Source organism: Phyllopteryx taeniolatus, chromosome 2 (assembly GCF_024500385.1).
Source record: "Phyllopteryx taeniolatus isolate TA_2022b chromosome 2, UOR_Ptae_1.2, whole genome shotgun sequence".
In the NCBI taxonomy this organism is placed as follows: Eukaryota; Metazoa; Chordata; class Actinopteri; order Syngnathiformes; family Syngnathidae; genus Phyllopteryx; species Phyllopteryx taeniolatus.
The window spans coordinates 22,697,791-22,725,200 of NC_084503.1; the positions used below are offsets into that span (position 1 = coordinate 22,697,791).

Genomic DNA, 27,410 nt, shown 5'->3' on the forward strand with positions numbered 1-27,410 from the left:
TGGAAACTGTTGACAAACGTTCAACGTATACAAGAGAGACCATCACAGTCCGGTCTACCGTGTACGATACCTTTTATTGTGAAACTCTTAACCGGAATCCCTCTTGTGTATCGGAGGTGCTTGACAATGAGCGCCTCCACCTTTCCACCTCGCGCCCGCTGAGCTGACAACAGACTGACAACAACCTGGCGAGCGGCCACTCGAAGCAGCCCACTCGCTCTTTTCCTTTCGTCACACTTTCCAGTTCCCAAAAAAACGCCTTCACTATACTGTTCAGTGTATCTTTTGAATACACGCTAAACAGAGCAACAGGTGGACACGCGTGGAGTCTTCTTCCCTAATTTCTCCCTTCAACCTGCTACGCTTTGTTGGCTGGACTGAATCCTCACTGGAGGGGTTAGAGCGCCAGAATCCAAGCCGGGTGTACGTCCCTCATTTTCGGGCTACTTTTGCTCCTTCCGGCGGAACCGAGTTGTCAAAATTTCAGAGCTTTTATCCGCTTTTTCGGGAATTGTACGCGTCAAAACTCATTGGAGTCTACTTGAGGTTGACTGCCTGTCGAAGCGCCGCAGGTAAGAAGACATTTTGTATAAGGCAATTATTGCTAATGTAAATGGAAACGAGCTAGGTCGCGTGATATTTTTGCTAACGTCATTTGAATTTTTTTAGACTTTACGGAAAATGTAAGTTGTTTTCCTATGGTAAACTGATGAAACAATGCTATTGCTTTTTTCATTTTTTTAAAACCCCTGAGGAATATTTTTGTTTGTTGTGTTTTTTTGTTTTAATAATTGAAAAAGGCTAATGGTGTGTTTTCCAAACTGAGGGCGGGAGGTTCGGGGGGCAAAATGGAATAGTAGACTCCCCCTATAAATGATTAGAATTACCTACATCAATAGTTTAAACCCTTATTATACCCCAAATTATGTTCCAAAAACACTTTCTTATTATTTCAAACTCATATTACAACACATTACTTTCAAAATAGATGGTATACAGGTTATTTGATTTTGAAACTCAAACAAGTTGTTAAATTTCTCTGCATCATCTTGAGAAGTTTACCACCCTGTTTTCTCCAAGGGGCCTCATCTATTGGAATCTTCCATCAGACTACTATTTGCCGCCAAGCCAGCTCGCGATAAGCTATTATTCATTACAGAGAGGGCACAAAAATATGAGGATCAACACAAATGGTGCATTTTCAGCAAAAAAGTTTTTGGTCATATTCTTGCAGCGTGCAAATTCCGAACAGGCGGGAGAGTTCACTGTATTTATAGTATTATGAAGTCAAATTTGTCACCGAAAATGTTTGGGTAGACCCAGAATTACCATAACCGTCTTGCGACAAATAGCATTTTTTTTCTTCAATTAATGTGGGCATACATGAAAAGGAAGGCACTTGACTTTAATGTAAGTGAACCCACGGTGTGGTTTCCTCACAGTGTGGCGAGGCACAATCAGAGGTTTTCACTCGTCGCTGACGCTTTGAGGGTGTAAAATGTCCGCCTATTTAAGGCTGCGGACTCAAATGATTAGCTAAGCAGCAGCTAATCATTTGCTTTTTATTTTGAGGTTTTGCAAAACTTAGAATGACCTCAACAAATGGTGCGAAATGATGATGAGAAGAAGAATAGACATGGAAAGTTATGTAACGTCCGTGGAGGGACCAAATGGAACACAGCTTCGACAGCCCCGTGGCGGATCGGCAGCTAGTGACTGCGAATGAATGTGTGTAAATTTTACAAAGTAAAACATTTGTAAAATTCAATTTTTGCACACTCGCCATAGTAGCCCGGAATGATGAGACTCTAAAATGGCCGTTGATGCCAATTTATGGTGCTTGGCTGCTAGAAAATTTGGCATCTGTGAAGCAAGTTGCCGTCCTCCTAAAAGCTAAGTTTTATTGTTTTACACTTCTTTTAACACTTTTTTTTTTTTTTTACTGTCTTACAATTTGTGGAACTATCCCGATGTAATTGAAAATAAATCTTACTTATTCACAGTTTTTGTGCGCTTTCTAAAATGCCTTAAGATGCCAGAAAGATGGTGCCAGAGCCCTGTCTAATAGGAAAGTAGTACATTGGTGTCAAGGGACAATGTTGAAGTGATACATCTTGATTAAGCGAAAAGCTTTGAATGTCTGGGAGGGGCTAAGTTTAGGCTGGTTGTTAGTGGAAGTTGTTGCTGCATGTACATTTGCACTTTGGGTAAAAAAAAAAATTCCGAAATCAAATCATCTGTAAGCGTAATGATCTGTTATGTATCATCTGTACTTCATTTTTTAGGATAATGAGTTTGAAATTATATTAAACAGTTTTGGTATCATAGTTTGCGGTAGGCTATATTTAACGTTTAAACTTTTAATATCGTCAATGATAAAAATTTGGGGGAAGTAAATTTACTTGTGGTTTTTCACTGTTTGTGGCAGGGTGGGGGATTAGTGTTCTGCTAGAAGTTTAGACATTAATATGCAGAAACCTGTGCTCTAAAATTGATAACAAAAGTGTCAAATAACAGCCAAAAGCTCCTGCAAATACACCTCAATAAAAATTTGTTAAAAAAAAATCTGGTTTAGGTGCCTTTTTGTTCCTGAACACACTGAAATGCAAATAATGCAACGGACGTGTGAATCACCACCCTTCTCGTTGTTTTAATTTTTCATATTGAGGAATAGAAAGTCCCTGGTGGCATTTAAACCGCCTGATTCCCCCCCCCCCCCCCCCCCCCCCCCCCCACCTAGGTGACACTAGAGTGTGTGTGCGTGCATGTGTGTTAATGAAGGCTTCATAATATGCTGGCCTTTGTCCATTCATATGTTGTGCTATTGATTTATTCCCAGCCCCTACGGAACCATCTGCAGCGTTCCACCTGCTCCTCCAATTTCCTTAGCTCACATCGAAACACATGGAGCATCTCCATGGTGATACCAAGAATTCAACATACGCACGCACGTGTAGCCAAGGGAGCATTCCAGCCATCTTTTTTTGCAGGGATTTCACCTTGAGCCTCTTTTCGTGCTCATTCCTGTGTTTCCTTACAACAAAAACTCTTTCAAGTGTTGCAACTCCCCACAGGAGCTGAGCTCAGGATATGAGTCGAGCTGCTGTTTCCAGGCCGCAAATCTACACAGTAAAGCCCACAAGGCGCCGTTTTGCCTCTCAGATTGTGTGCGAGCAAAACAAAGCCTGAATCTTATCTTACAGTCGCACAACATTGCTGCACGGTGCACATTTCTCACAGTGCAAGCGATTTATTAAAAAAAAAAAAAAAAAGTTTCCAGACCAACATAACTCTTGCCACCTGCCCCCATGTGAACAGGCAGGTGCACTGGCATTTCTTGGAATAAAGCATTAAACAAAGCTCACAAAATGTAACAATGGAGCAATGAGGCATTGTGTATGCAAGTGACATTTGCAAAATCAATGGGTGAGCGGCTAGAGTATTGACGGTTTATTGACATGTTATTTCTCTGGATCCTTCCTGAAGGAATTATGCATCCGAGAAGACAGTAAATTTGATTTTATTTCTTGGATTTATGGATTAAAACATGGTTTAACGTGAAATTTTTCAGACCTAGTATCCACAGAGCAATTCTTTTCAAAACTGAGATAGGATTCTGTAAATTTTCACCCATTGTAAGACACACTGGGAAACAATAGCCGTGTTTACATTAAGTCTTGTATTCTGATTAGAATTGTGTAAGAAGTCCAAACCGCATACAAATGCTCCATATAAACACCTCAATTGGAATATGCAGGCTCACACCAAGTGGAATTTTATTCGGTTTCACAGGGGTAGAATATTCCTTTCCCCAAACAGATCAAAAGTCATGTAAATGGTTCAGTCCGAATAGTCAGGCTGCAATCTCTCTGCACATGCGCTGTCTTGACAAAAACGCTTAGTGACAGCATTGTTTAGGCACTTGAAATTATGGCGTCTTCCAAACAGTGCTGGTCTCCGACAGAGAGCTTGTTTTGAACTACAATGGTGCCTTGAGATACAGGTTCCCATAATTCATCACGCATGCAAAGTTAAATTATGTCAGTCAAGTATAGGCTACTTTCAGCCAAATCTGTTTCTGGAAGAAAAAAACGGAGAAAACAGCCTTTTTGTGAAAGCAGACACATCAAGCAGAACAATGACTTTGACACCAATATTTTTTTTCTTTAGTGAAAATCTCAAACATCTGAATATAAAACAACACTGACAAAGTACTTTTGACTGAAAAATAATTTACAAGTATAACTATGTACATAATTTACATTAGACAAAAAAAAAACATTACTTTTATTCGCAATCCTAAAAGACGCTCGACTTCCGGGTGTTGAATTCCTGCAAGATGGACGAAATGAAAAATTCAAATCAGTCCTGGCAACAGATGTTACATTGTAACATCCCAAAAACATCCATTAATTGAAGACTCTAAATTGCCCGTAGGTGTGACTGTGCGTGCGAATGGTTTGTTTGTTTGTATGTGCCCTACGATTGGCTGGCAACCAGTTCAGGGTGTACCCCGCCTCCTGCCCGATGATAGCTGGGATAGGCTCCAGCACGCCCGCGACCCTAGTGAGGAGAAGCGGCTCCGAAAATGGATGGATGGATGTATGGATGTGACACGATATTTTTGGTAGTTTTATTTCAGTGAAATAAGTCTTTCAGTCCGAAAACAAAAATGCACTTTTGCTCTGATTTGGGACAAAATTATGGTGCATCACTAAAAACATTCAAACAAATATCAGAATTAACACTGCTTACAGTCTTCGGACTGTTGATAGTCTTGTCTTTCAGGGGCGGGGGGGGGGGGGATTTGTGTCAATCTTTTATTTCCTTAATCGTTTTAAACACCCCTAAAACAGAGCCAAACAAAAATATTTGACACATCACAGAAAATACTTGGAAACAAGCTGGACAATGCATGAATGGATACAAAAAATTGCAAAGAATGTGAAATCAGGCTTCAAAATGGTCAGGAATTTAGACATTCTTTGAGCTTCCAGAGACTGAGGCATGTCGCTGAGAGCTCTGATGGCAAGAGACATAGCCCAAATACTGTAATGTGTTTTGTACATTACACTTCAGGTAAGATGTATTTTCTTTGGAGTTGTAGGCATAATTTGATGGCCAATTGTATGCTATATTGATAATTGTATGCTATATTGATAATAATCAGGTTGTAATGAATGAGGAAGTGGCCGTTTCCCTGGCAATGGTCTCTGTTTGCCGCTGCCTCGCAACACAATGAGCATGGTGGTAGATGGCAAGATACCCAAATAACACAAAGCACACAACACTTCAGGGAAGATGTATTTTCTCGAGTTTTAGGCATACAATGCCGTGAAAAGGCATTGGTCCTCTAAACCCACTAACTGGTTGGGCCATCCTCAGCAGCAACAGCTGAAATCAAGCGTTTTCTATAACTGACAAAGAGTCTTTAACATCTCTGTCAAGAATTTTTGGCCCATTCTTCCTTACAGAATTGTTAGAATTCACCAAAAATGGAGGGTGCATGAATGGCCTTTTTAAGGTCATGCCACTGTATTTCAATCAGATTCAAGTCTGGACTTTGATTAGGCCACTCTAAAACCTTCATCTAATTTTTTTAAGCCATTCAGAAGTTGATGTGTTTTGAATCGTTATCCTGCTACCGAACCCAAGTGCACTTCAACTTGAGGTCACAAACTGATGGCTGAACATTCTCCTTCATGATTTTCTATTAAAAAACAGAATTCATGGTTCCATCAATCACAGCAAGTTGTCCAGGATCTGCTGGAGCAAAGCAGCCCAAGAACATCACACTATCACCACCATGTTTGACTGGTGGTATTCTGTTCTTTTTCTGAAATGCTGTGCTGCATTTACGCCAGACGTAACGAGATACACACCTTCCAAAAAGCTCAACTTTCATCTCGTCAGTCCATATATTTTCCTACAAGTCTTGGGAATCATTCAGATGTTTTTTTTTGTTTGTTTTTTTTTGCAAAAGTAAGATGAGCTTTTATGTTCTTTTTTTGTCAGCAGTGGTTTTCGCCTTGGAACTCTCCCATGGATGACATTTTTGTCTGACTTGATTTTGTTGTGGCAGTCTGTTTAAAGTGGCACTAAGCAGGCCCAAAAAATGGCATGTAAATTTGACACACCACAGAGAAGAGTAATGTTAACAAGTCTGACAAATTAGAATCATTAAAACAAATCGCTATATAAAATCAAGTTTCAAAACTTGAATAATAAAGGCCAGCTCCCAGACATTGTGGGCGTGTCGCATGGATGCGCCAAAAGGAATCAAACATACTGAGAGGGTGATGGCTTATACGATGTAAAATCACGTTAGGAGGCTCAACTTCAAAATTTAATGGTTATTGTGGACTATAATCATAAAAATAAGCACACAAGTCAACTTACCCTCGTTGTTTGTGACATAGTGTCACAGCCGAACACGGCACCTGACGACAGCGGCATGGTTGCAGGTAGCCTAGGTAGTTAGACAGTCGGCACTGCCCCATTCACTAGTATCAAGTTACCCGCGAAGCCATGTTGTCTCTGGTGAAAGTTTACAAAACTATCCGTCGTAAATTGAGCACTGCAGCGTCAGCTGGTAGGGTTGATGTTCAGCTCCCCATCTGCATGTCTTTAAAAAGTTAATCCATGTTTTATTATTTAATAAAACATTTTGGGAGCTTAAAAAAACGTCACCAAGCTGTTCTGTAAATTGATGCATCCAGCAAAGATGCATTTTTGAGGTGTAGCCTTCGTTCGCTTTCTAACTGCACGTTGGAGTGGTAAATAGGCCTTGTTATTGAAGCTAAGCACAGCTAACTCACAACTGAGCAGCCAAACAAAATGACGCCACTTTATACATATATAGGGGGGGTGGGAATTCCCGCTAGAAAGTGTACGCCCATCACGGCGCTGTGTTTGAGCCCTGTCCACAAAATTAGGAAAATTCAAACAATGAAAAATATGCTTAAACTATATCTCGACAGCACTACACGTTATAAGTCTTATGTCATGTTTTCAGCACTTCAAACATATTTAATGTATTTAGAAACAAAACACTGATATCTTGGATGTTATCAGTGAAAATTAACCAAAAATTGTGGAATCATGGAATCATGATGCACAAACTGTTTAATTCTTTATATTCTCTTATATTATGACTGTGTGTTTTTCTATCTAACCATTTTCCGTACAGCTTATTCTCACTAGGGACGCGGGGGTGCTGGAGACTATCCCAGATGACTCTGGGCGAGAGGCAGGGTACACCCTGAACTGGTCGCCAGCCAATCGTACTGTGCGTTTTTATAAAGTACAATATTGTTCTGGGTTTTTTTTCGATTGAAAAACAGGTTACAAACATTTTTGTAGGTTCTGTTATAGATCTGGAACGGATTAATGGCATTTCTTTTCATTTCATGATTGATGAGTTGAGATATGAGTGTTTTGAGTTACGGGTATGGTCACAGAATGAATTAAGCTCGTAAGTCGAGGCACCACTGTGAAAGCACATCATTGTCGTTTGCCCTGTCCTAAGCTACATAGCTAGCTTACTGTTGAACAATGAAGGAGGAGTTGTGGGTGGGTGGGAGGTTGGTTGTCCTTTCACTCCGCTCTCAAACAATCTGAAGCAGCCAGTGACCTTTGAACCTCATTCACGCGAGCTGTCAGCACAGCTCAGCGGTGGCGAGACAACAAAGAACAGCTATTGTGCACCCTTTTATTCTAATGTGTGCGTGTGCACACACTGAAAGGACAGGCCGACACGGACGAGCCGATGATGGGAAGGTCTCTCAGCCTGACTCGTGCATTCTATTCTCAGCTCAACGTGACGTCACGTATGCGTACTGTGCCAGCCAGGAAACAGAGGTAATGCGACGAGGAAATTCTCAGCCTATGACAACACAGAAATCGTGTCCTGTTTATCACCTCAATGCGATTTTACCTTTGGTAGGAGTCACATGTATAGTCTCCCATACTCCTCTTACTTACTACAGGCGGTCCTCGTTTTATAGGTCTCCTGACATACGAGGTTTCGTGATTCCAAAGGGTGTGAAATGAACTAGTTTACTGGGCAGCATAAGAATATGTGGTCAATGCGGCACAAGAAGGCTCAGTTACCAGTAACTGTAATTACTGTTTTGATTTGTTTGTTTTCTATTTAGGGCAGCATGGTAGCCATATATTAAAGTATTTATCATGTTTTAGTAACATACAAAAAATAATTGATAAAATTCCACATACAAAAAAATATAATAAATCAAATAATTGGTTAATTGATAATAACTAAAATAATTACAAATAACATTTTTAAAAGAGAAGGAATTATTTTATTATTATTACCATTTTTACGAATTTCCTGACTCATCTGTCTGTTTTAAAAATCAAATATGGTCCTTTAGCACAAAAGATTGACCCTCCCATGGGATAGCAGATTTTTTAAAAATCAAATATGGTCCTTTAGCACAAAAGATTGACCCTCCCATGGGATAGCAGATTTGTGCCTGCATGTGGTGCATGCTGTGATTGATAGAACCATGAATTCTGCTCTTTACCAGAAAATCCTGAAGGAGAATGTTCGGCCCTCAGTTTGTGACCTCAAGCTGAAGCGCATTTGGGTTCAGCAGCAGGACATTTATCCAAAACACACCAGCTAGTCAACTTCTGAATGTTTAAAAAAAAAAAAAATGAAGCTTTTGGCGTGGCCTACTCAAAGTCCAGACTTGAATCCAATTGAAATGCAGTGGCATGACCTTAAAAAGGCCATTCATGCTCGAAAACCCTCAATTTTTGCTGAATTAAAACAATTCTGCAAGGATGAGTGGGCCAAAATATCTCCAACGAGATGTGAAAACTCATTGAGCCAGTTATAGAAAACGCTTGATTTCAGTTGTTGGAGCTGAGGGTGGACCAAGCAGTTGCTAGGTTTAGGGGGCATTTATTTTTTCACACAGGGCCAGGTAACTTTCAATATATATATATATTTTCTTAAAAAATTAATTCACCATTTAAAAACTGCATTTTATGTTAACTTCTGTTATCTTTGATATTTAAATTTGTTTGATGATCTTAAACATTAAAGTGAGGAAACTGAGCTAAAGTGTAAGGTGCTTTTTTGCCATCTGGTTACAAATTCAAGTGGTTTGTCACCCTATATTGTGTCTCCTTTTCTCTCTTGCTCTGCTGTTTCCCGTGAAACACATGCTATGTTGCTTCTTGCCTTGTCACAATGATGATGAAGCTCGACTTGGCGTGCCATGGCATGACTCATAGCTGAATACGATGCAGCGCTGCAAAAGGGCAATTTTTACTGGAAAACACCTTATGACATATGCGGAGGTCAGAGGTCCACATATTGTTCATACTTGAATGCTATGGTGGTCATGTTCCGGAATGAATGTAAAAATGCAGTGTTTCTATTTCTGCAGACACACATGAGCTAGGAAGTGAAAGCAGAGGAGGGAATTCTTTGGCCGTGCGTGCGTGCATGCGTGTAGTGAGCTTAGACGTCATGCTGCCTCAGCAAGTTGTTGCGAGAGAAGGGCAGCAAAAAGCAAACTGTCTTGATGAAGAACATAAGGTTGTTTTGTATGGACACACACACACACACACACACACACACACACACACACACACACACCCTTCTTCCTGTGCCATTTCGATGTGGGAGGGTGCAGATGTACACAGTAAAGCTTTGTGTCGCCAGGACATCACTAGCTGTGACACTAATATGCTACTTTCCTCAGTGTGTCGTCTTCATCAATGCACTGTCTCTACTAGACAAGCCTCATTCTAATTGAGGCAAATGCTAGAGTGGTGGAAGAGGCTGGTGAGAGTCACCAAATGGAGGCTGAAAGAAATGACAAACAAAGCAGTTGGGCCTCTTGTTTTTTTTTTTTGCACTGGGTAGTTACACAGGAAGCAATTATTGCCTTGCTTGTCTCTATTTCATTTGATTGCTTTCTTATCACTTTGAATTGCCACCTAAGTAGGGTTTGAGCACTGGACAGAGCGAAGAGCCCCCTTGGAATCCATCAATCCATCTTCTATACCGCTTATTCATGTTCAATCTTTACATGCTTCCACTAGGCCAACTAATAAGAAGCTATAGAGTGTCCGACCACAACTACGAGGATTAAACGTTAGATCTGCCTTTCACTGAAGCGAAGTTAACATGGGCCTATAGATTTACTCACTGCATCAAACAGATACATGTGTGGAGGCAAAGCCATTTTTACCATCTGAACTCAGACTAAGCTTAAATCATTTTCTGTGGCCCACATTTACAGAGAGAGAGTGTTATCAGTCACCTTGAGACTTAATAATCAAGTTAGAAACCAAAGGGTAATCCTGGGCTCAAACCTGTCTTTTATTAACCGCCACATTAAATCAATAACAGAGAGCGCTTTTTACCATCGAAAAAAACATTCCCAAAGTCAAAAGCAAAGTGTCTAAACCTGACTTGGAGAGACTGAGCCATGTGTTTGTCTCCAGCAGGTTAGAATGCTGTGACAGCCTGTTCACTGGACTCTCTAAATGAGCTAGCTATAAGACAACTGCAGTACATGCAGATTGCTGCTGCTCGAGTCTTTACTAGAACCAGGAAATACGGCCATATTAGCCCAGTGCTAAGGTTTCTACGCTGACATACTGTCTCTCAGAGAATAGACTTTAAAACCGCTCTGCTTGTGTTCACGTCTTTCCACAGTCTACCACAAAAATACATCTCTGACATGTTAGAGCCATATGAACCTTCTCAGGCGCTGAGAATCTCCAGAACTGATCTACTGCTGGTGCTCAGTCAGGACTAAACAGGCTGTGTTTCGGTTTTATGCTGCTAAAATCTGGAACAGGGTTCCAGAAAGTGTGAGACAGGCATCAACACTGACAATGTTTAAAACCAAACTGAAAACAGTTCTATTTAGTTGTGCATCGACTTTACACCTATTTTATCGGGCTGATCAGTATCGGCCGATATTTAGCATTTTGTCAAAATTCGCCGATCCGATCAATGACGTCATTGATCGGATCCGCAAAAGACTTTTACTCCGCGTCGCTGGATGCACACTATATTTAAATCCAAAAGCTAGTTTATTTTTAGCCTTGTCACGTGTCTTTTGACGTAGTACTGTAAATATCTGGCGGCCAATTAAGTTATTTAAAAAAAAAAAAAACAATCGGTTTCTGTGTGGGTGAAGTAATTTAATTTAAAAATAAAGTAATTTAATTACAGTAAGTTAGCGCCCATTATTTCTGTCATGTAATGTTGGTTTGACCTGACTGATTAGAATACACGATCTGACTAGAGCAGTGATTTCCAACCTTTATGGAGCCAAGGGACATATTTTACAATTGAAAAATCTCACACCACACCAACAAACTAAAATGTCACAAAAAGTGGATACATTAATAACTGTATTTACTTCCTGCCATCTAATAGAAGACCATTCCTTTGTTCTGTCTGTCACTATGCCTCACTGGCATAAAAATAGGAACGAAGATACATTATTTATTGTAAATATAATTTTTGGAGCAATTAAGTACACAAGTATATACAGTAAATTAACAGGTCATTTAAATGGACACATTCCTCCGTCTTGTGATCAGATCGGTTATCGTTTTTTTAAAACTCTGATTGGCCCCAAAAATCCTGATTGTGTAAAGCCTAGTTGTGCATATGACAACTGAGTGTATTTTATCTTTTATCCTAGCTTTTAATTCATTTTGATCCTTTTTATGTTTTATTGAATTATTTTATTTTTCTTGCAATTTTATGCAACTGTAAAGCACTTTGAATTGTCTAGTGTACCAATTGTACTCTACAAATAAACTTGCATTGCTCATGCCTTGCCTTGCCTTATCCTCATTAGGTCTGCAAGTGTGCTGGAACTTTTCCCAGCGGACTTTGGGTGAGAGGTGGGAAACACCCTGGATTGGTTGACAGCCAATCGCAGTGTAGCTAAAGACAAACAACCATTTGCATTCACATTCACACCTAAGCACAATTTAAAGTCTTAAATTAACCACTTGTCCACCGTGCTGCTGATTAGGTTGTATAATATTTTGGCTGCGAATGATCAACTATCCATTTATTATACTGTTTATCCTCATTAAGGTCATGGGTGACTTTGAGCCTTTCCCAGCTAACTTTGGGCACAAACTAGACGTCGCCAGCCAATCGCAGGTGGCTAATTTCAGTTTTTAGTTTTTGCCTCTTTGTATTTACTGTAGCTCGTTCTCCCTTTAGTCATTCAGGCAAAATGGATAAAAACAACTTAATATTGGAAATTAAACTACATCCATGCAGCAACATTATTATGATCAATATTTATCAGAAGTATTTACACAAGAAATATGAACAAATAAGGTTAAAAAAATGACTTTTTAACTCTAGTTCCTTTGACTTGTGTGAGACCTCCGATGCCATGCTTAACCGCGGTAGACTTCTCTGGCTCAAGCATGGCTGAAAGAGACCCTGTATCTTTAATTCTATCCATCAACTTACATGATATAAAATAATCAGAGGGATTCCAAATCAGAAAAGTTGTATTGTTATATTATTAAGGGGTGTGCTTCAGGCGCACTTTAGTCGGAATTAGTGTGGCAATCAAAATACAACACATTTAGATAATTAAGAACGTGCATTCACTGGTGCCTGTCTATCACCCTCTGGCAATGGACTGGACTTCTCCGCTTATCAGGTCTGTGTTTCAGGATACACCGCAAATAAACAATGAAACTGAGTGTGGTTCCACCAGTTCCTGTCTTATGATGTCAAGGAGAACAGTAACGGTTCAATTTGCCCCCAAAAACAATCACCACGTGCATCTTCAACAGCATGCCAACTGCACCACAGACTTTTGGTGGTGCTTAAAATGTGACTGTCTGGACCGCGAGCCAGTCTGTGATAGAGTAACTTGGCAGAAGTGTTTTATGCGCCTGTACATGTGGTTGATTGGTCATAATCACATGATATAAAAAAATTTTTGAAGGGGGAAGTGAAAATCTTCATGTAACTACTATAGGATATGTTGAAGTGATTTGTGTGACTTTTGAGTAGGTCTGGACGATATATCATTTGAGCATCATCATTGGAATATACGTGTGTGCTCTAGTCACACTGCAGGTCCTGCAATGTCGGAGGCAAATTAACTCAAGGTGTTGTCATCTAAATTCAAGGGTACCTGATAGGGTTGCACAGTGAATGGTACTATAACGGTACCGCTCTACCTCGCCTTCAAAGACTGTACATCATTTTAGTACTTTTTTCCAGAGTGGGTGTGGACAGTTTGACAGATAGCAAAAAAGTCTCCACATAAGAGGAAAAAAGTTCTTCCTTAAAGTTGTTTATTTGTCACTCCCAGCTATAGTTTACAGTACTGTAAAACTGACACATAAAACAGAATCAAACAACGAACATCCGCTAACTTAATGCTCACAAGTATGAAGCCAGACATGCTAACGGAAATTAGCACCAATGTTACGGTAATTATAAACCTTCAAACAACAGACACTGAGTGCACACACACACACTTGTGCAGTGTTATATACTTATCATTTTGTATGATTACTATTCATGAGGACACGGCAAGCCAATGCATGCCAACATTTAATATATTGCTCTTCCGAAGTCAACGAATGCACGTTGCAGATTTTGCAACAATTGGGGGAACGCAAAGTGGGGGTTGTGGGCGCCGATTGCTAGATTGAAGGGACAAACTTATAATGTACACAACAATTTGTGTTGGTTAAACTTATGCAGTCAATTATAGAAATACTAATACAAATTATGTTAAAACGTAAAACCAGATTTTAAAACAAATAGTGTTAAGAATGTGCTAATGGCTGTATGTACTATTGTATCACACGGCATGAAAATAAATAGTTTTAACTTAATTTCTAAATGTGGCCGCAGAAGTATTATCTGCTCAAAACTACAGTGCATTTAAATACAGCTAGACTTCACACAAATGACTCAGTATACTGTACCTCTCTGCTCTACGGAGCATAATTTATTTTCTACTGAAGTTATTGTAAACTGTCCAAACAATACAAAGAGGGAAACCGAGACATATTTGCTGGTTTTCACATGACAACACAAGTATGTTATCCTGTATTTTATCACATCGCTATATGCTGTATAGTATATCACAGGGTTAAAAAAAATTTGCAATATAATTTTTATCTCAATATCGTACAGCCCTAATTTTGAAGCATATCTTGTGGGGGAGTCAGTCGTTTTCCAAATTGCATGTGTTAGAATTTAGAGTCCACTGTAATTCTGGGCGTCACGACGGACTAGTGGTTAGCATGCCTGCCTCACAGTTGGCCCTCCTGATGGCGCTGTGTTCTCCTGCTTGTGTGGATTTTTTTCTAGGTATTCCAGCTTCTTCCCTCGTTCAAAAAACACAAATGTCAGTTTGAATGGTTGTTTGTCTATAATGTGCCCTGAAATTGGCTCTCGGCCAGTCCAGGGTGTACCCCGCCTCTCGCCCAAAATATCGGGATAGGCCTAATGAGGAAACATTCCAAAGAAAGTAGCAATGTATGCCACTGTAATTCGATACAACATTTTTCATGAGCCAAGGAAACCCATTACGGCCACCTAAAGAACCGGAGTGGAACTGAATCGACCCCAAATTAGGACTGCCCCCATTAACATTTTCTAAGCCTTTTGACAGTTTCATGCTACATTTCTCTTTGAGGAGGTCTGTCCATTTGTTCCATTCTAGTTCTTCCTGAAATGGTCCTCGTCAGTCTCTTCACTTTTTTTGTTGAAGAACATTAATCTGCCAGAGAGTTAAATATAAAAAGGAAATCGTTGGAGCGTGTGTGTATTCAAGTGGAAGAGTGTTTCCAGTGATAAGAGTGCAGTGTGTGTGTTTTGAGTGTGAGTGCTTGTATTCCTTGATAGCGACGTCAAGATAAATCGCAGGCCACAGGATAAGAATTGTATCGTTAAAGAAAACGTTATTCTGTCAAACCTGTGCAGCCTCTAGATAAGGACATGCTGTTTTATATAGACTGTCGAAGGAATTCAGATTCTTTGTCTATGTGGCTTGCGAGCTGTATTACAAGCTAAATTAGACATTTCTCCCTTTTTACATTGCAGTTGACACAGATGGAGGCCTCATTTACCAAGCGTCTGGGGGAATTGTCAATCTTCATCTTCATCCTCTCTAAAGGTAAGACAACCTCACTTATCCTAAGTGATAGAAGTGACTGAGTACAAATTCTTCATTACTGTGGTTACCAAGTAGATTTTCCAGGTATCTGTAATTTACGTCAGTATTTATTTTTCTGAATACTTTTTCTTTTTAATACCTACCTGCATTAAAAAAACAAAAACAAAACCAGATATCTGTACTTTCCCTGACTTACTTGGCCAAAATAGGCTCAATACTTATTGAACCTCAGCAGTTGACGGCATGACATATAAAAGCTGTAAATAGAGGTAAAGCTAACAAGTTAAACGGTGGGTTGCACTCTTGCACTGATGGATTTTAGTGTTTATTTTAGTCTTCAAACCAATGTAAGAGCTGATTACAGACAAGAATAAATAAAATATTAATTATTTTACCATACTGGAAAGAAAGTAGAAACAGATTCATTACAACCTTAACATTTACCTAAAACTTCACCAAAGGTCAAACTAACAACTTTACATCACAATGAATTAGGACAAAATTCACATAAACGTTGTCTTGCAGTATCACAAACACTAACCTTGTGCCTCAACGGTCGGTAGGTCAGGAATCAACGTTTTATAGCATTTGGTTCCATTCATTACTCTTTTTCTTGCCGTCTAGTTTTACTTTCGTTTTCAAAATTCACCAGTTATGTGAAGTTACCTTTTGTGCCAAAATGCTGAATTCCGGTGCGTACCCTTCAAAATAAAAGGCTACAAGCTTAAAACTGGAAGTAAAGTTAAAACTAGCAAATATAAACCATTTGATGTGATAAAACAGTTGCAAATATTTGTGTTTGTTTTGTTTTATGTGAACTTTCACATTTAATCCCCATTTAGTGTCGTGTGACCGAGACTTGCACTTTTGCGGCACTTGGCGGCATGGCAAACATCCCCTGAGCCTGAGCTTCGACATCTCGCCGGGGTGCGGTCAGATTGCTATAGCGGCCGACGAGAGCTCCTTGGCCGTCCGTGGGCAGATCGCAGCGCAATGCAGGCGCACCGGCGTGCACCAGCTCAATCACCAGGCACTCGAATCTGACGGGGAGACTCGCTTCTGCTTGCACTGGGAGCCGCTGCGGGACCAGCTGAAATTACAGGTGACCAAAGGGGTTGGAGATTACCTGATGTTCACAATCACAGTTGCTGATGCGACATGCATCATCTTGATCAGGGGTTTGCAAAGCATGGACCGCTCCATTATTTAGTCTGGCTCACTGAGCCTTTACAGTTTACTATCAAGAGTTCTGTAATTTGTAGCCAAAATTTAGCCCTTTTTTTTCATTTATTTATTTTATTCATTTATCTCAAATAATTTGCTAAATGTACTATATATGTGAAATGTTTATTTTACAAATATTTGTGAATTAACTTAAGAATAAAAATATACTTTTGGTTGATTGATTTACTGTAACTAATAAAATGAAGTATTTTGAATAATTCAGTTAACTGACTCGTTATACCCGTAACATTGATTGTTCCGGATATTGGGGGGGGGACATTACCGGCGTGTTCACATTGAGCAGCTGCTTGGTACACACTATTTTATTACGCCCCCTGGCTGCCAAGCCGCGGAGGCGAATGTTCTCTTTGGGTCCGGTGTCAACGCATTGTAAGTCACTGATCATCGCCTTCATGGTAGTGAATAAGCTACACTTCTCACCATGCTTCTTACAAGTGTCACAAAGGGAGGACGAGGAGTCGATAAGCGAAGATGGTGTCCAAGCTATGCTAACTGCGAAGCTATCGTGTCGTACACTTACAAAACAGAAATAAGTGATTTGGTGATACAGTACACGTCACATAGGTCTGGCAGGAACTGCATTTTTGCAGAGACTAACAAACCTTGAACAACAAAATAACAGGCCAATTAATGTGTTTATAGATATAAATATATATATAGGATGCCGCGTCTGAACCGGAAATTAATTAGTACGTCACTGCACACGTCGCTTTAGAACGTGGGCAGGTTAAAAGTATATTATTATTATTACACTGGGGAACAATTTGGAGAAATAAATTATGTTGAGTTAGAGTTTTATGATGATTAAAACTAAAATTGTAATGCTGATTCCAAAATTGCAGTCAGTTTTTTTTCTCCACAGCTTACCCTCCAGATAAGCAAAATTCTACTGATTAGCTGTAGTAAGACTTGCCAGCTGATTACACAGTGCGGTGAGAGGTCTGTGCAACTCCCAATAGGTCAGTACTATCAATATCTGCAAACAGAAAGCTAGCATAGTAGGAATTAAGTGGATTTGTGCCATATCCTGCGTAAAACATAATAGTGTTAAATAAACATTGAAGTCATGCCTGTTTCTTTCATATTTCATTGTATTTCAATATTTGAAAAGTTTTATAAAGCAAGCACATATCTGTTAAGTACAGTATTTTTCATGTTTTTTTAAGAAAAGTGGGATCTATAGTTAAAGAATATTACATGATAGAGAAAAAGTGAGATCAGTTTTGGATTCCGCACCCAGAAATTAGTTAAAAACAGCTGTCAAACCTAACTCAACAAAAATTGTGTTCCCCAGTGTTATTAATAAGTATTTGTAATCTACAATAAAATAACCTTATTAGTCCTACAAAGGGGAAATTTGCATAGTTTCAGCAGCAATTGTGGATATTGGAAATGTAAATATGTTAAATAGCATGCAAGAGAAGACGTACAAGTAACCAAAATAGAAACCAAAACTACTGTCCATACATAAACTATCCAATTCAATATAGCAGTGTTATTTGTTTGTTTACAAAATAGAGTGTGGAGTTTTAATTTTGATGTTTGAGATCTAATTAATCTGCTTTCATAGATTTTTGTTCCCAGGGTTGAAAACAGAATTGGCAAAATGCAAATGAATCCATAGAGACAGATATTTTTGATGATCTAATGTTGAAATCTCATATACTGGTACTTTGATTCAGGCTGCAAATGTGGCCACCATTACAAGGTTGATGTAATAAAAACATTAAAATGACAAATATGGAAGCCATAATTTATTAATGATTATGACTGTTGAAAGGTAATATTTTTGACAAAACTTTGAAAATGTGAAAATTCAGACAAATTTGGACAAATTGTTCTGGAAGGGAAATTTTATAGGGTGTCAGCTCTGCCTAGCCCATCTGTCCCTTTTTAGGATATCAAATGTGACCATTAAACACAAATGGCTTATTCTACATACAATGTTTGTGTGTGTGTGTATATATGTATATATATACATATATATATATATATATATATACACATATATATAATATTGGCCAATCAGAAGCATTGCCTCCATTCCTCAATATAGTGAAAGATTCAATGTACAGTTATGTGCACGTATTCTAAAACTCTGTTTAAAGAAACCGGGTTTGTCTGTTTTTTGGGGGGTGGGGGGGGTTTCTCCCCCTATCGTTCCATGGAAGTGAAATGTGCGCACTTAAGGCGATGACTCATTGCATGTTTTTTTTTAACAATTAACTTTGTGACGTCAATAACGACATCCAAGGGCCCGCTGAACAAAAGTACAGAGGCCTCACCGGAAGATGTAAAGCACACATTAGCAAGAACAGAAAGCCTCAAAAATAGAAGTGGACTCACTTAAGTTGTTGTTGCTTAGGTGGGAGTGAGGAACTTCACCCTTTGCTGGCCCAGTGGCATGCCCGACTCCTGTTGCACGTACCTGTCATACGGCTCCAACGCACCCGAGGCCACCTACGGCATCGCAGACGGGATGATCGAGAACGACGTCATCACCCGTAAAACCCTGACGGCCTACACATTCGACGGGAGCACTGTCAAATGCAGTGAGACACAGCCAATGTCGTGTGTCAGTCATTATCTAAACCTTTACAGTTTGTTTGTTTTTTAAGTCTTATTTTTGTGTTTTTGTAGCTACCTTCTGTCCTGAGCGGAGCCATGGAGACGCCCAAGTTAAAATGTAATATCCTCCCTCCATTTCCTTTAATGTGCCTTTGCATTTTAACTAACGTGGCTGCTATTTCATGTGAAAACGCTTCCCTATATGATTTGTTTTAATAGCTGTGCATTTGAGAGTCTGTGACAAAAAAATATAAAAAAATAACCTCAGCAGTAGTGATAAAATCTTTAGAAAATGCAGCTAAAATGACAGTGTTGCGTCCGTGTATGTTTTTGTGTCTAGGACTGACCACGCTTCTGTGGCTCCTCTCTGCGACCTCAGCTTGGAAGTGGAGCTCAAGGATGACTTCACAGGTGTTGATATCAATTCGCCTGTGAGTCAAACACACTAAAAAAAATCAACTAAGTACTTCATGCATCAGTGGATGTTATAAGAAGATGCAAAAAGCCCCAAAATACAATCAGTCACAGGCAGTTGTTTGATCATCTCTGGACTCAAGTGCCCTCAGTAGATATTGCACAGCCTCTCCGTTTGTTGTATAGCGCCACCTGGTGTATAAAATGAAAATATAGGCTACAAATAAGCCTCATGACAGTTCTAAAAGTAGATGGAAAGCTGTCACCAAATTTGCACCAATTTTTGTCAGCATCCAATTTTAAGTGTCATGTGGAAAATCATCCATCCGTCCATCCATCTATCCATCCATCCATTTTTCGTACTGCTTATCCTCACTAGGGTCCTTTGACGTGCTGGAGCCTGTACCAGTCGACTAGGTGAGAGGCGGGGTACAACCAGAACTGGTCGCCAGCCAATCGCAGGGCACATAGACAAACAACCATTCGCACTCACATTCACACCTATGGGCATTTAGAGTCTCCAATTAATGCATGATTTTGGGATGTGGGAGGAAACCGGAGTACCCGGAGAAAACCCACGCAGCCACGGGGAGAACATCCAAACTCCATACAGGCAGGACCGGGATTCGAACCCCGGTCCTCAGAACTGTGAGGCTGATGTGCTAACCAGTCGTAGCTACCTTCTGTCCTGAGCGGAGCCATGGAGACGCCCAAGTTAAAATGTAATATCCTCCCTCCATTTCCTTTAATGTGCCTTTGCATTTTTATTTCATCGTGCTGCCCTGTGGAAAATCAAATAATTATAAATATGTTGCTTTTTTCTTGTCATATTAAAACCAAGCTGAGAGTTAATAATTTTTGAAATATTTATTCACAATTGATTTAATTAATAGTTATCATAATAAAAAAAAACGTTTTTTTATATTTTTCTATTTGTTTTAATATAACAAATATATATTGTAATTTTATTTTATTTTTGTTACTAATAATTATACATTTGTAAACTAATTTGTATTATTAATCTCTGTCATTTTATTATTTTTTTGGAATTAAAATGAATAATCGCTGATTTTATTCAAATGTCTTTTTAAAATATTTTTAACAGAATAATAATTAAATGTTTACTATTTTGTATCTTTATTTTCGATTTTCAATATTTAAACTTTATACTTTTAAAACCTGTCTTAATCGTATTTTCATTTTATGTCAATCTTCATTTTGTCTGAATATTTTTTTACACAGGGGCATATTTAGATTGCTATTTTTCTCATCTATTTCTTTCATTATTATGTTTTAAACATAATACAATCATCGTTATGTAATGTTTTCCAGCCTGTGGAAGGTGTTGCCTCAGTGTTTGCCACCACCATCTACCTTCCCCAGGCTTTGAAGCAAGCTGTAAAGAACAACAACAAAATGGTCTACACCTTCTTCAAAAACAACTCCATTTTCCAGGTGATAAGATGGCACAAAGAACATATGTCAGTACAGTATATGACATCAGGGGTGATGTGGAATGTGTGTGCCTTTCAGGAGGGTCTCAAGAAGGAAAGGGTTCTTGACGATGTGGTCGAAATCTCCATTGAGAACGAGGTCATCGAGGACTTGCCTGAGCCAATCAGGATTGGCTTCCATCATGACATCATCCCTGTAAGTTTGCTACGCAATAACAAGCTCTGTTAACTCTAAGCTTGTTTTCATGTGAAACATGAAACATATTTTTTTTTATCTCCTCAAAAAAAACAGATGTTGATATGTTACGTAGAACCTGCATACATGAGTCAAGATTAAAAATGATAAAAGCTTTTTTTCCACCTCCATTCCAGAAAACACATTCAAGGGCATGTGTCTCGTGGGACACCAGGAAAGGTGGGAGAAACTGTTTCACCTCGTGCCATATTTCCTCAAATAGCGGCCTCCATCTAATGCTGGTTCGCTTGATAAATGCCTCACCTCAAATCACCTCAGAAATTACTTTTACAATGATGTTTTGCAGTAGATACATGTATTGACCAAATTAACATAGTTGTAGTGTTTTAAATATTTTTTTCATCCATTCGTGCAAATATAACTTACAATTAATAATTTATATTTATGTTAGATTGTTATTTGCATTTAGTACATTAGTAATGTTTTTAAAATAGTTTCAGGTACACATAAAAAAAATCACAGAAATATACATGCTTTGTTATAATAAAAATTCAGATAAAAGTACAAAGAAACAAAACTCACAAAATTTGGATATCCATGTTTTCTTTTTTTCAGTTAAAACAAGATAAACTCGTACAATTTGAAGATGTATACTTTTGTTGTTTTTCCCAGTTTAAATACGAAACAAAAAATTGGTGGATACATGCTTTTTGTTGTTGTTTTTTTGATTTAAAAAAACTATTTATTTATGTAGGCAGTGATGGTTTGTTGTAATACGGTAATAAAATATAATGAAATTTGCAAAACAAATATAACTGTATTCTGTAATGTATTTGTAATCAATCAGTATCACTATTGGGAAAAAAAACAATTTCTAAAGATCAAGTTCTCTACTCAATAGAGTAAATAAAGGCCTCACCTCCTCCCCTCTTTGAGGAAATACTGTATGCATTCATGTATCACTCATTGTGTCCCCTTGAATGATGCAGAAAAATATCTTATTCGTGCATTTTGTACTTATGCGTGTGCGTGTAGAGCCGATGAACGTGAAGTGGTCGATGGAGGGCTGCAGGACGCAGCAAAGAGGAACTAGGCACACTGAATGCCTCTGCGACCACCTGACCTACTTCACAGTGCTGGTGGTGAGACATGCACATGCATATAGATGCGTACACATGCTGAAGTGTACATGATGCAGTACTCTGAGACCCTTCTGCATTCTACAACAGCAACTGGAGCCTCGGCCGGTGCGCCACCTGCTGGCTCTAACTGCCATTACGTCTCTGGGCTGCGCGGTGTCTTTTATCAGCGGCATCGCCCTCATCGTCTTTCTTTGCCGGAGAAGGTGATTTTATTCAACAGGTTGCTAAAAGTGGTGCGTGAGAAATAATTACAAAACCAGATCTCCTCCTTTTCTGCTCAAAAGGCGTACTAAGGATCCAACCGCACCCATCCACCTGGGCCTGGCTGTGTCTGTCACCTTTCTTAACCTGCTCTTCTTCTTCACGGGAGTCCTGGCTAATGCGGGAGCTCAGGACTTGTGCGTCCTGGTGGGAGCGGGCCTTCATTACGCCCTGCTCAGCGCCTTCTTCTGGATGGGCATCGAAGTGCTCCACTCCTTCTGGCTAGTCTATATGGTCTTCAGACCCTCTCCGAACATCTGCGTGTGGAACCTGCTCGGCTTCGGTGAGTGTATCCGTGTGAACTCACCTCAAATGATTGTTGGAAAAACTGCGTTGATTTGAATTTTTTAAAATGCTGCATAATCACATTTCAGTCCTTCCTGCCATTCCCATCATTATCCTGGCTGGGGTTGGTGACATCTATGGGCTGAGGGAAGTGATTTCAAGCAAGGACAACGACAACCCTTTCAAGATGTAAGCTTTGTTTCATAAATGTCCATAAATATGAAATACGGTATATATGTATACAGTGTTGCCTTGAGATACGAGTGACATTACGTACAGGTTTTTTGCAATGACTTGAGATATGAGTGCTGTATGGTGGCAGCAAACTGAACATGTATCACAATATGGCAGATATTGAACAATTCTTCAAAAAAGAGGCTTCAAGCTGTTTACTGCCTCTCCCAGCTGAGGTAGTAAACCTAAACATAACAATTAGCAATAACAACAAATGTAGTAACTTTTTTGTGATGTCATTGGAGACTCCCTTCAGAACAGTAGATGTGCACCATCCGCTTCCAAACTGCAAATGGATTGCACGTATGAAGCCAGCCATTTTCGTCTTCTCTAAACACCACTGCAGCCCGGCATAGAGCCAGAGTAAGATTAGTGGTATTAAAAAAAATGGATAGGGAGATAGGGACTAGAATGTACAGTTTTTGGGGGGTTCATAGGCTTCCGTTATGAGTTCATATCTCTTATTGTGTTTCCAGGTGCTGGATGAAGACCAACTCCAAGGCCTTGCTGGCTCACCACCTCACCAACACCATGATACTGGGCTTTCTAGTGTCAGTGGGCTTGCTGATGCTTTTCCTGGTCTACCGGGAGATTCGCACCAGGGACGATTGGCGGCAGAACCACGTGGCCTTCCTCAGTATCTGGGGCCTCAGCTGTCTGTTTGGCACCACCTGGGGTCTCGCCTTCCTCGACTTTGGACCTTTTTCGGACTTTATCCTCTTCATCTCCTGCATCCTTAATTCCTTCCAAGGTATTGCATGAAAGGGGGGTGAGTGATACTGCATTTGTTCAAGCTTATCACTGGAGGTCCGACTCAATATAGTCAACCGGGGTGTGATACTGCTCCCACGTCCTGCACCCTTAAGAAGGCATGTCTGTCATGATGGACCCATAAAGGTCTGTACTAAACACACAGGGGGTCAGCCATTTTGTTTTGAACAGTCAATTTTAGGGTTGTTTTGGCCAGAAGGGAAAATTTGCCAGATAGCGCTACAGAAAGTTTTCATAATTCAGCGTACAAAATTGGTTTTGCTTAACAACATGTAATTTGGTAGGCATGCTCATCATGAGAAGACCTGCAAAACAGTGTCAAGCACTCATGCCCGAAAAGAGACAGCAGCTCAGCCATTTTAGGTTCGTTTTGGCCATTGCCCACTGTGCTTGAAGACAAACTTGTCCTAGAGATATTGTCTAGTTGCTATCAAATTTTAACCACGTCTGCTAAACAGATGAGCAACTTATATCTTGTTCTTGGGTTATCGTCACACTTTAACCTTTTTCCTATGAAATGTTACATTAAGTCCTGTAATGGCCCAAACCTGGCATGTTCTCTGCAGGCTTCCTGCTGATGCTGAGGTTTTTCATGCTGGAATGGATGCGCAAGCACGCGATGAGGATCAAAGACTCACCCGCCAATGTTTGTCATGTGCTCGCGTCGCCGTCCACCATCAGTCAGGAACCTCTGGAGCCGCTTTGTCCGAGTTCTTGACGCCTCCCCCGCTGTACTGTAGACGATCATCACTCAGGTAAATAAAACCTCCACGCCGGCCCGAGGCTAGATCTCTCCCTTTCTAGAACACCTAGACTGGCTCTAGTTGTAGATTATTTTTTTTATTTTTTTTTTATTTTTTTTTATTTTATTTTATTTTTTTTAAACAATCAGCATTTTTTTACTGTAATCTGGAAAATAATTATTAAGCTTTATTTACAGCAAAGGTTACTGCATTGATATTTCCTTTTCACTGTTAAAATGGATGGATGGATGGATGGATGGATGGATGGTGAACTACAAACTGTTTCTGCTTTAGACCTTGGCTAAGCTTTGTTTGTTTTTTTTGTTTTTTTATATATTGTGTAAAAAAAAAAAAAAAAAAAATTCAAGTAGCACTTTCGATTTTCTATGTTTTTGTATGACATCCTTGTGTGAGAAATGCTGTTTTGTTCAGTTGTCTGTCAACTTTTCCTGCGTGAAATATTGTCACCGTCTAACAAAGAGTATGTCTCTTTTTTTCATCTGTCTCACAAAGGCATTTTTGTTTTGTATCATTTTTTTAGCACAATTTGCAGATACTGTACATGCTTACCTGTTGGAAAGAAATACCCTATTCCCTCACATAGTAGCTGGAGACTATTTACTAGACTGCAGAGAGTGCTTGGCATTTATTGAGTGGAGGCCTTTAGTTTCATATTGGAGAGCATACACTACAAAGGCCCCATTTAAAAAATAATAATAATAATTTATTCTCAGGGCCATATAAATCGCATCTAGATTTTTTTTTTAGGCTCAATGGCACCATCCAGCATATTTAGAAAATTCTGCCCCCAAAAGCAGATTTACTTGACAACATGACATTTGCTAGGCATGTCTATCACAAGTAGACCCACACAAAAAGTCACAAGAAACCATGCCTGAAAAGATACGGGCATTCTGCCGTTATGGTTAAGCAGTCATTTTGATCAGACTAAAAAAAGTGCACAGAATGTTTTGAAAAAAATTCAGCACCCAATTTCATGCTAGTTTCATGTAGCTCAGTAGACATACCTTAATATTTTAATATCTCAAGATTCCATGCCCCAAAAAAGACAGGCGGTCAGCCATTTTGGTGCGAGTGACCAAATTAATTGTTTTCCAGATGTCCTTGAAAGACAAACTTGTCCAAGAGAATTCGTCTGATGGATACCAAATTTGAACCATGTACACTAAATAGACAGACTGCTAAATTGCAAAACGGTTTAGGATTCGACTTTACTTGTTGGTAGATGTGAGGATGGCAAAAGGTTTGACGACTAGCCATGAAGCATGGCCGGCCAGAACCAACATATTTTCCCCCCGCAATCACTACTTCTTTTCAGGTCATTTTTGAACTGGTTATGCGTAAAGCAACACTTCAAAGTCCTAGCCAATTTGAGCTTTTGAGCACATCTTCTCTGCAGTTAGTTGTGGTTAAGACCATTGGTCTCAGATGTTACTGTGAAGGTAATTATGGTCTGTGCTATTGGCGTCACTGGATGTGTCTATTTCAGGTGCAGAGGCCACTATTTGAGGAAATGGGGGGAAGTAGGCACAAAAGTTGATTTTCCATTAAAAGGGAGGAAAATAATGTGAATTGTTAAATGTTAGCCTCCTCATAATTCATCACTCATTATTATGATAGCACAAAATTGTTTTGAAGGAATGATGATCATGCCCCGAAGTGGAGCAGATTTTGAGAGTACATGTTGTTCAAATATCAAAACAAACAAGTGTTTCACATGACACATTCCGTTACAGGAAGTTCTCATTTAAGTCATCTGCTTTAAATTAACCCTCTTATTTGTTTCTTTGGCACACCCAAAATGTTCAAGAGTCAGTTTCATCCACTGCATGTTTATTTAAACATGAAAAAAAGCAGAAAAGAACAAAAATAAGGCCAACAGAAGTTTTTATTTTGCCAGGTTTTTTTTTTGTTTGTTTGTTTTAAGGGTCCATTTAAACCACCAAAATAACAGGAGGGATGCGTTAAAAAGTAATGTTCAGACTTGTATAAATGGCACACGTTAAAGTGGTCTTAATACTGGTTTTATGTTGAAATCAATGTGACCCATCACCAACCAAGTGAAATCTTAGCTACTGTGACATTTGCACTTTTTTTCTGTATTCTCAACTGTATTGTCATTCGGGTTGTTGTGTATATTAGTTGTTGTTGTATGTACATTAAATGGAGTTAAAAAATAAAATCATTTTGTTTATTAAAAAGTGTGGCGCTGTCACATTCTGTTTATCACAAAGGATAAAAGTTGATCTTGCTTCCAGGAATTGTCACTGACTTTGCTGACATAACAACCTCTGAGTGAACTTTAGTGTATGTTATTTTTACCTTCCACTTTATCTACACCGTCAGTTACAGCGGACATGCTGTGATAAAACTAACCCCTAACTTCAGGAGCACACGCAAGATTTCGAGTGCAAAATGGCATAAGTGGGTGCCAACACAATCTTTTGCACTGCCTGTGACACTTTTCACCAGCGTTATAATTACGATGAATGCCAACACATGGCACCCTTGACCATTGCAGGCCCACTCTAATTACTTACCTTTTCTTCACATGGTAGTAGCAGCTATCTTTAATGCAATACTGTATATTCATTCACTCAGTCTGTGTGTTTTAAACATGCAGACACACAGAACCCAGGATTCATACACGTAGCCATCATAACGGGGTCAAATATTAAACGGCAATAGGATCCTCGGCTTGTTTTTGATGGGCAGAGTTCTGACAAGGAGCACGTCCTCACCCGTTTTGTCTACATCCCCCAAAGCATTACCATCATCTCATGTTACTCTCTGTGTAGCCAAATGTTATTACGATTTCAATATAATTTGGACTGTTTTATTACATTTTTAAATTAACTATTTTGCTATCAAATATTTTGACTATATTATCTCAACTTTTT

General features: G+C 39.3%; 1 protein-coding gene across 1 annotated transcript; it reads left to right on the forward strand.

The window, feature by feature from the left end:
• The first annotated feature begins 141 nt into the window (after nt 1–141).
• On the forward strand, nt 142–26,711 carry adgrg1 (adhesion G protein-coupled receptor G1). The gene is made up of 15 exons (XM_061765350.1): nt 142–572; nt 15,104–15,176; nt 16,019–16,278; nt 18,787–18,973; nt 19,062–19,107; nt 19,330–19,420; nt 20,736–20,858; nt 20,937–21,053; nt 21,230–21,272; nt 22,089–22,195; nt 22,283–22,398; nt 22,480–22,739; nt 22,831–22,930; nt 23,452–23,726; nt 24,313–26,711. The coding sequence occupies exons 2-15, from the start codon at nt 15,113–15,115 to the stop codon at nt 24,462–24,464; spliced, it is 1,941 nt and encodes a 646-aa protein (XP_061621334.1). The 5' UTR covers nt 142–572; nt 15,104–15,112; the 3' UTR covers nt 24,465–26,711.
• Nucleotides 26,712–27,410: the final 699 nt, after the last annotated feature.

Coding starts and splice junctions, on each gene's coding strand:
- adgrg1 (XM_061765350.1), top strand. CDS start 15,113: ATGGAGGCCTCATTTACCAAGCGTCTGGGGGAATTGTCAATCTTCATC. Junction 15,177..16,018: donor CATCTTCATCCTCTCTAAAG/GTAAGACAACCT, acceptor ATCCCCATTTAG/TGTCGTGTGACCGAGACTTG. Junction 22,196..22,282: donor CCTACTTCACAGTGCTGGTG/GTGAGACATGCA, acceptor ATTCTACAACAG/CAACTGGAGCCTCGGCCGGT.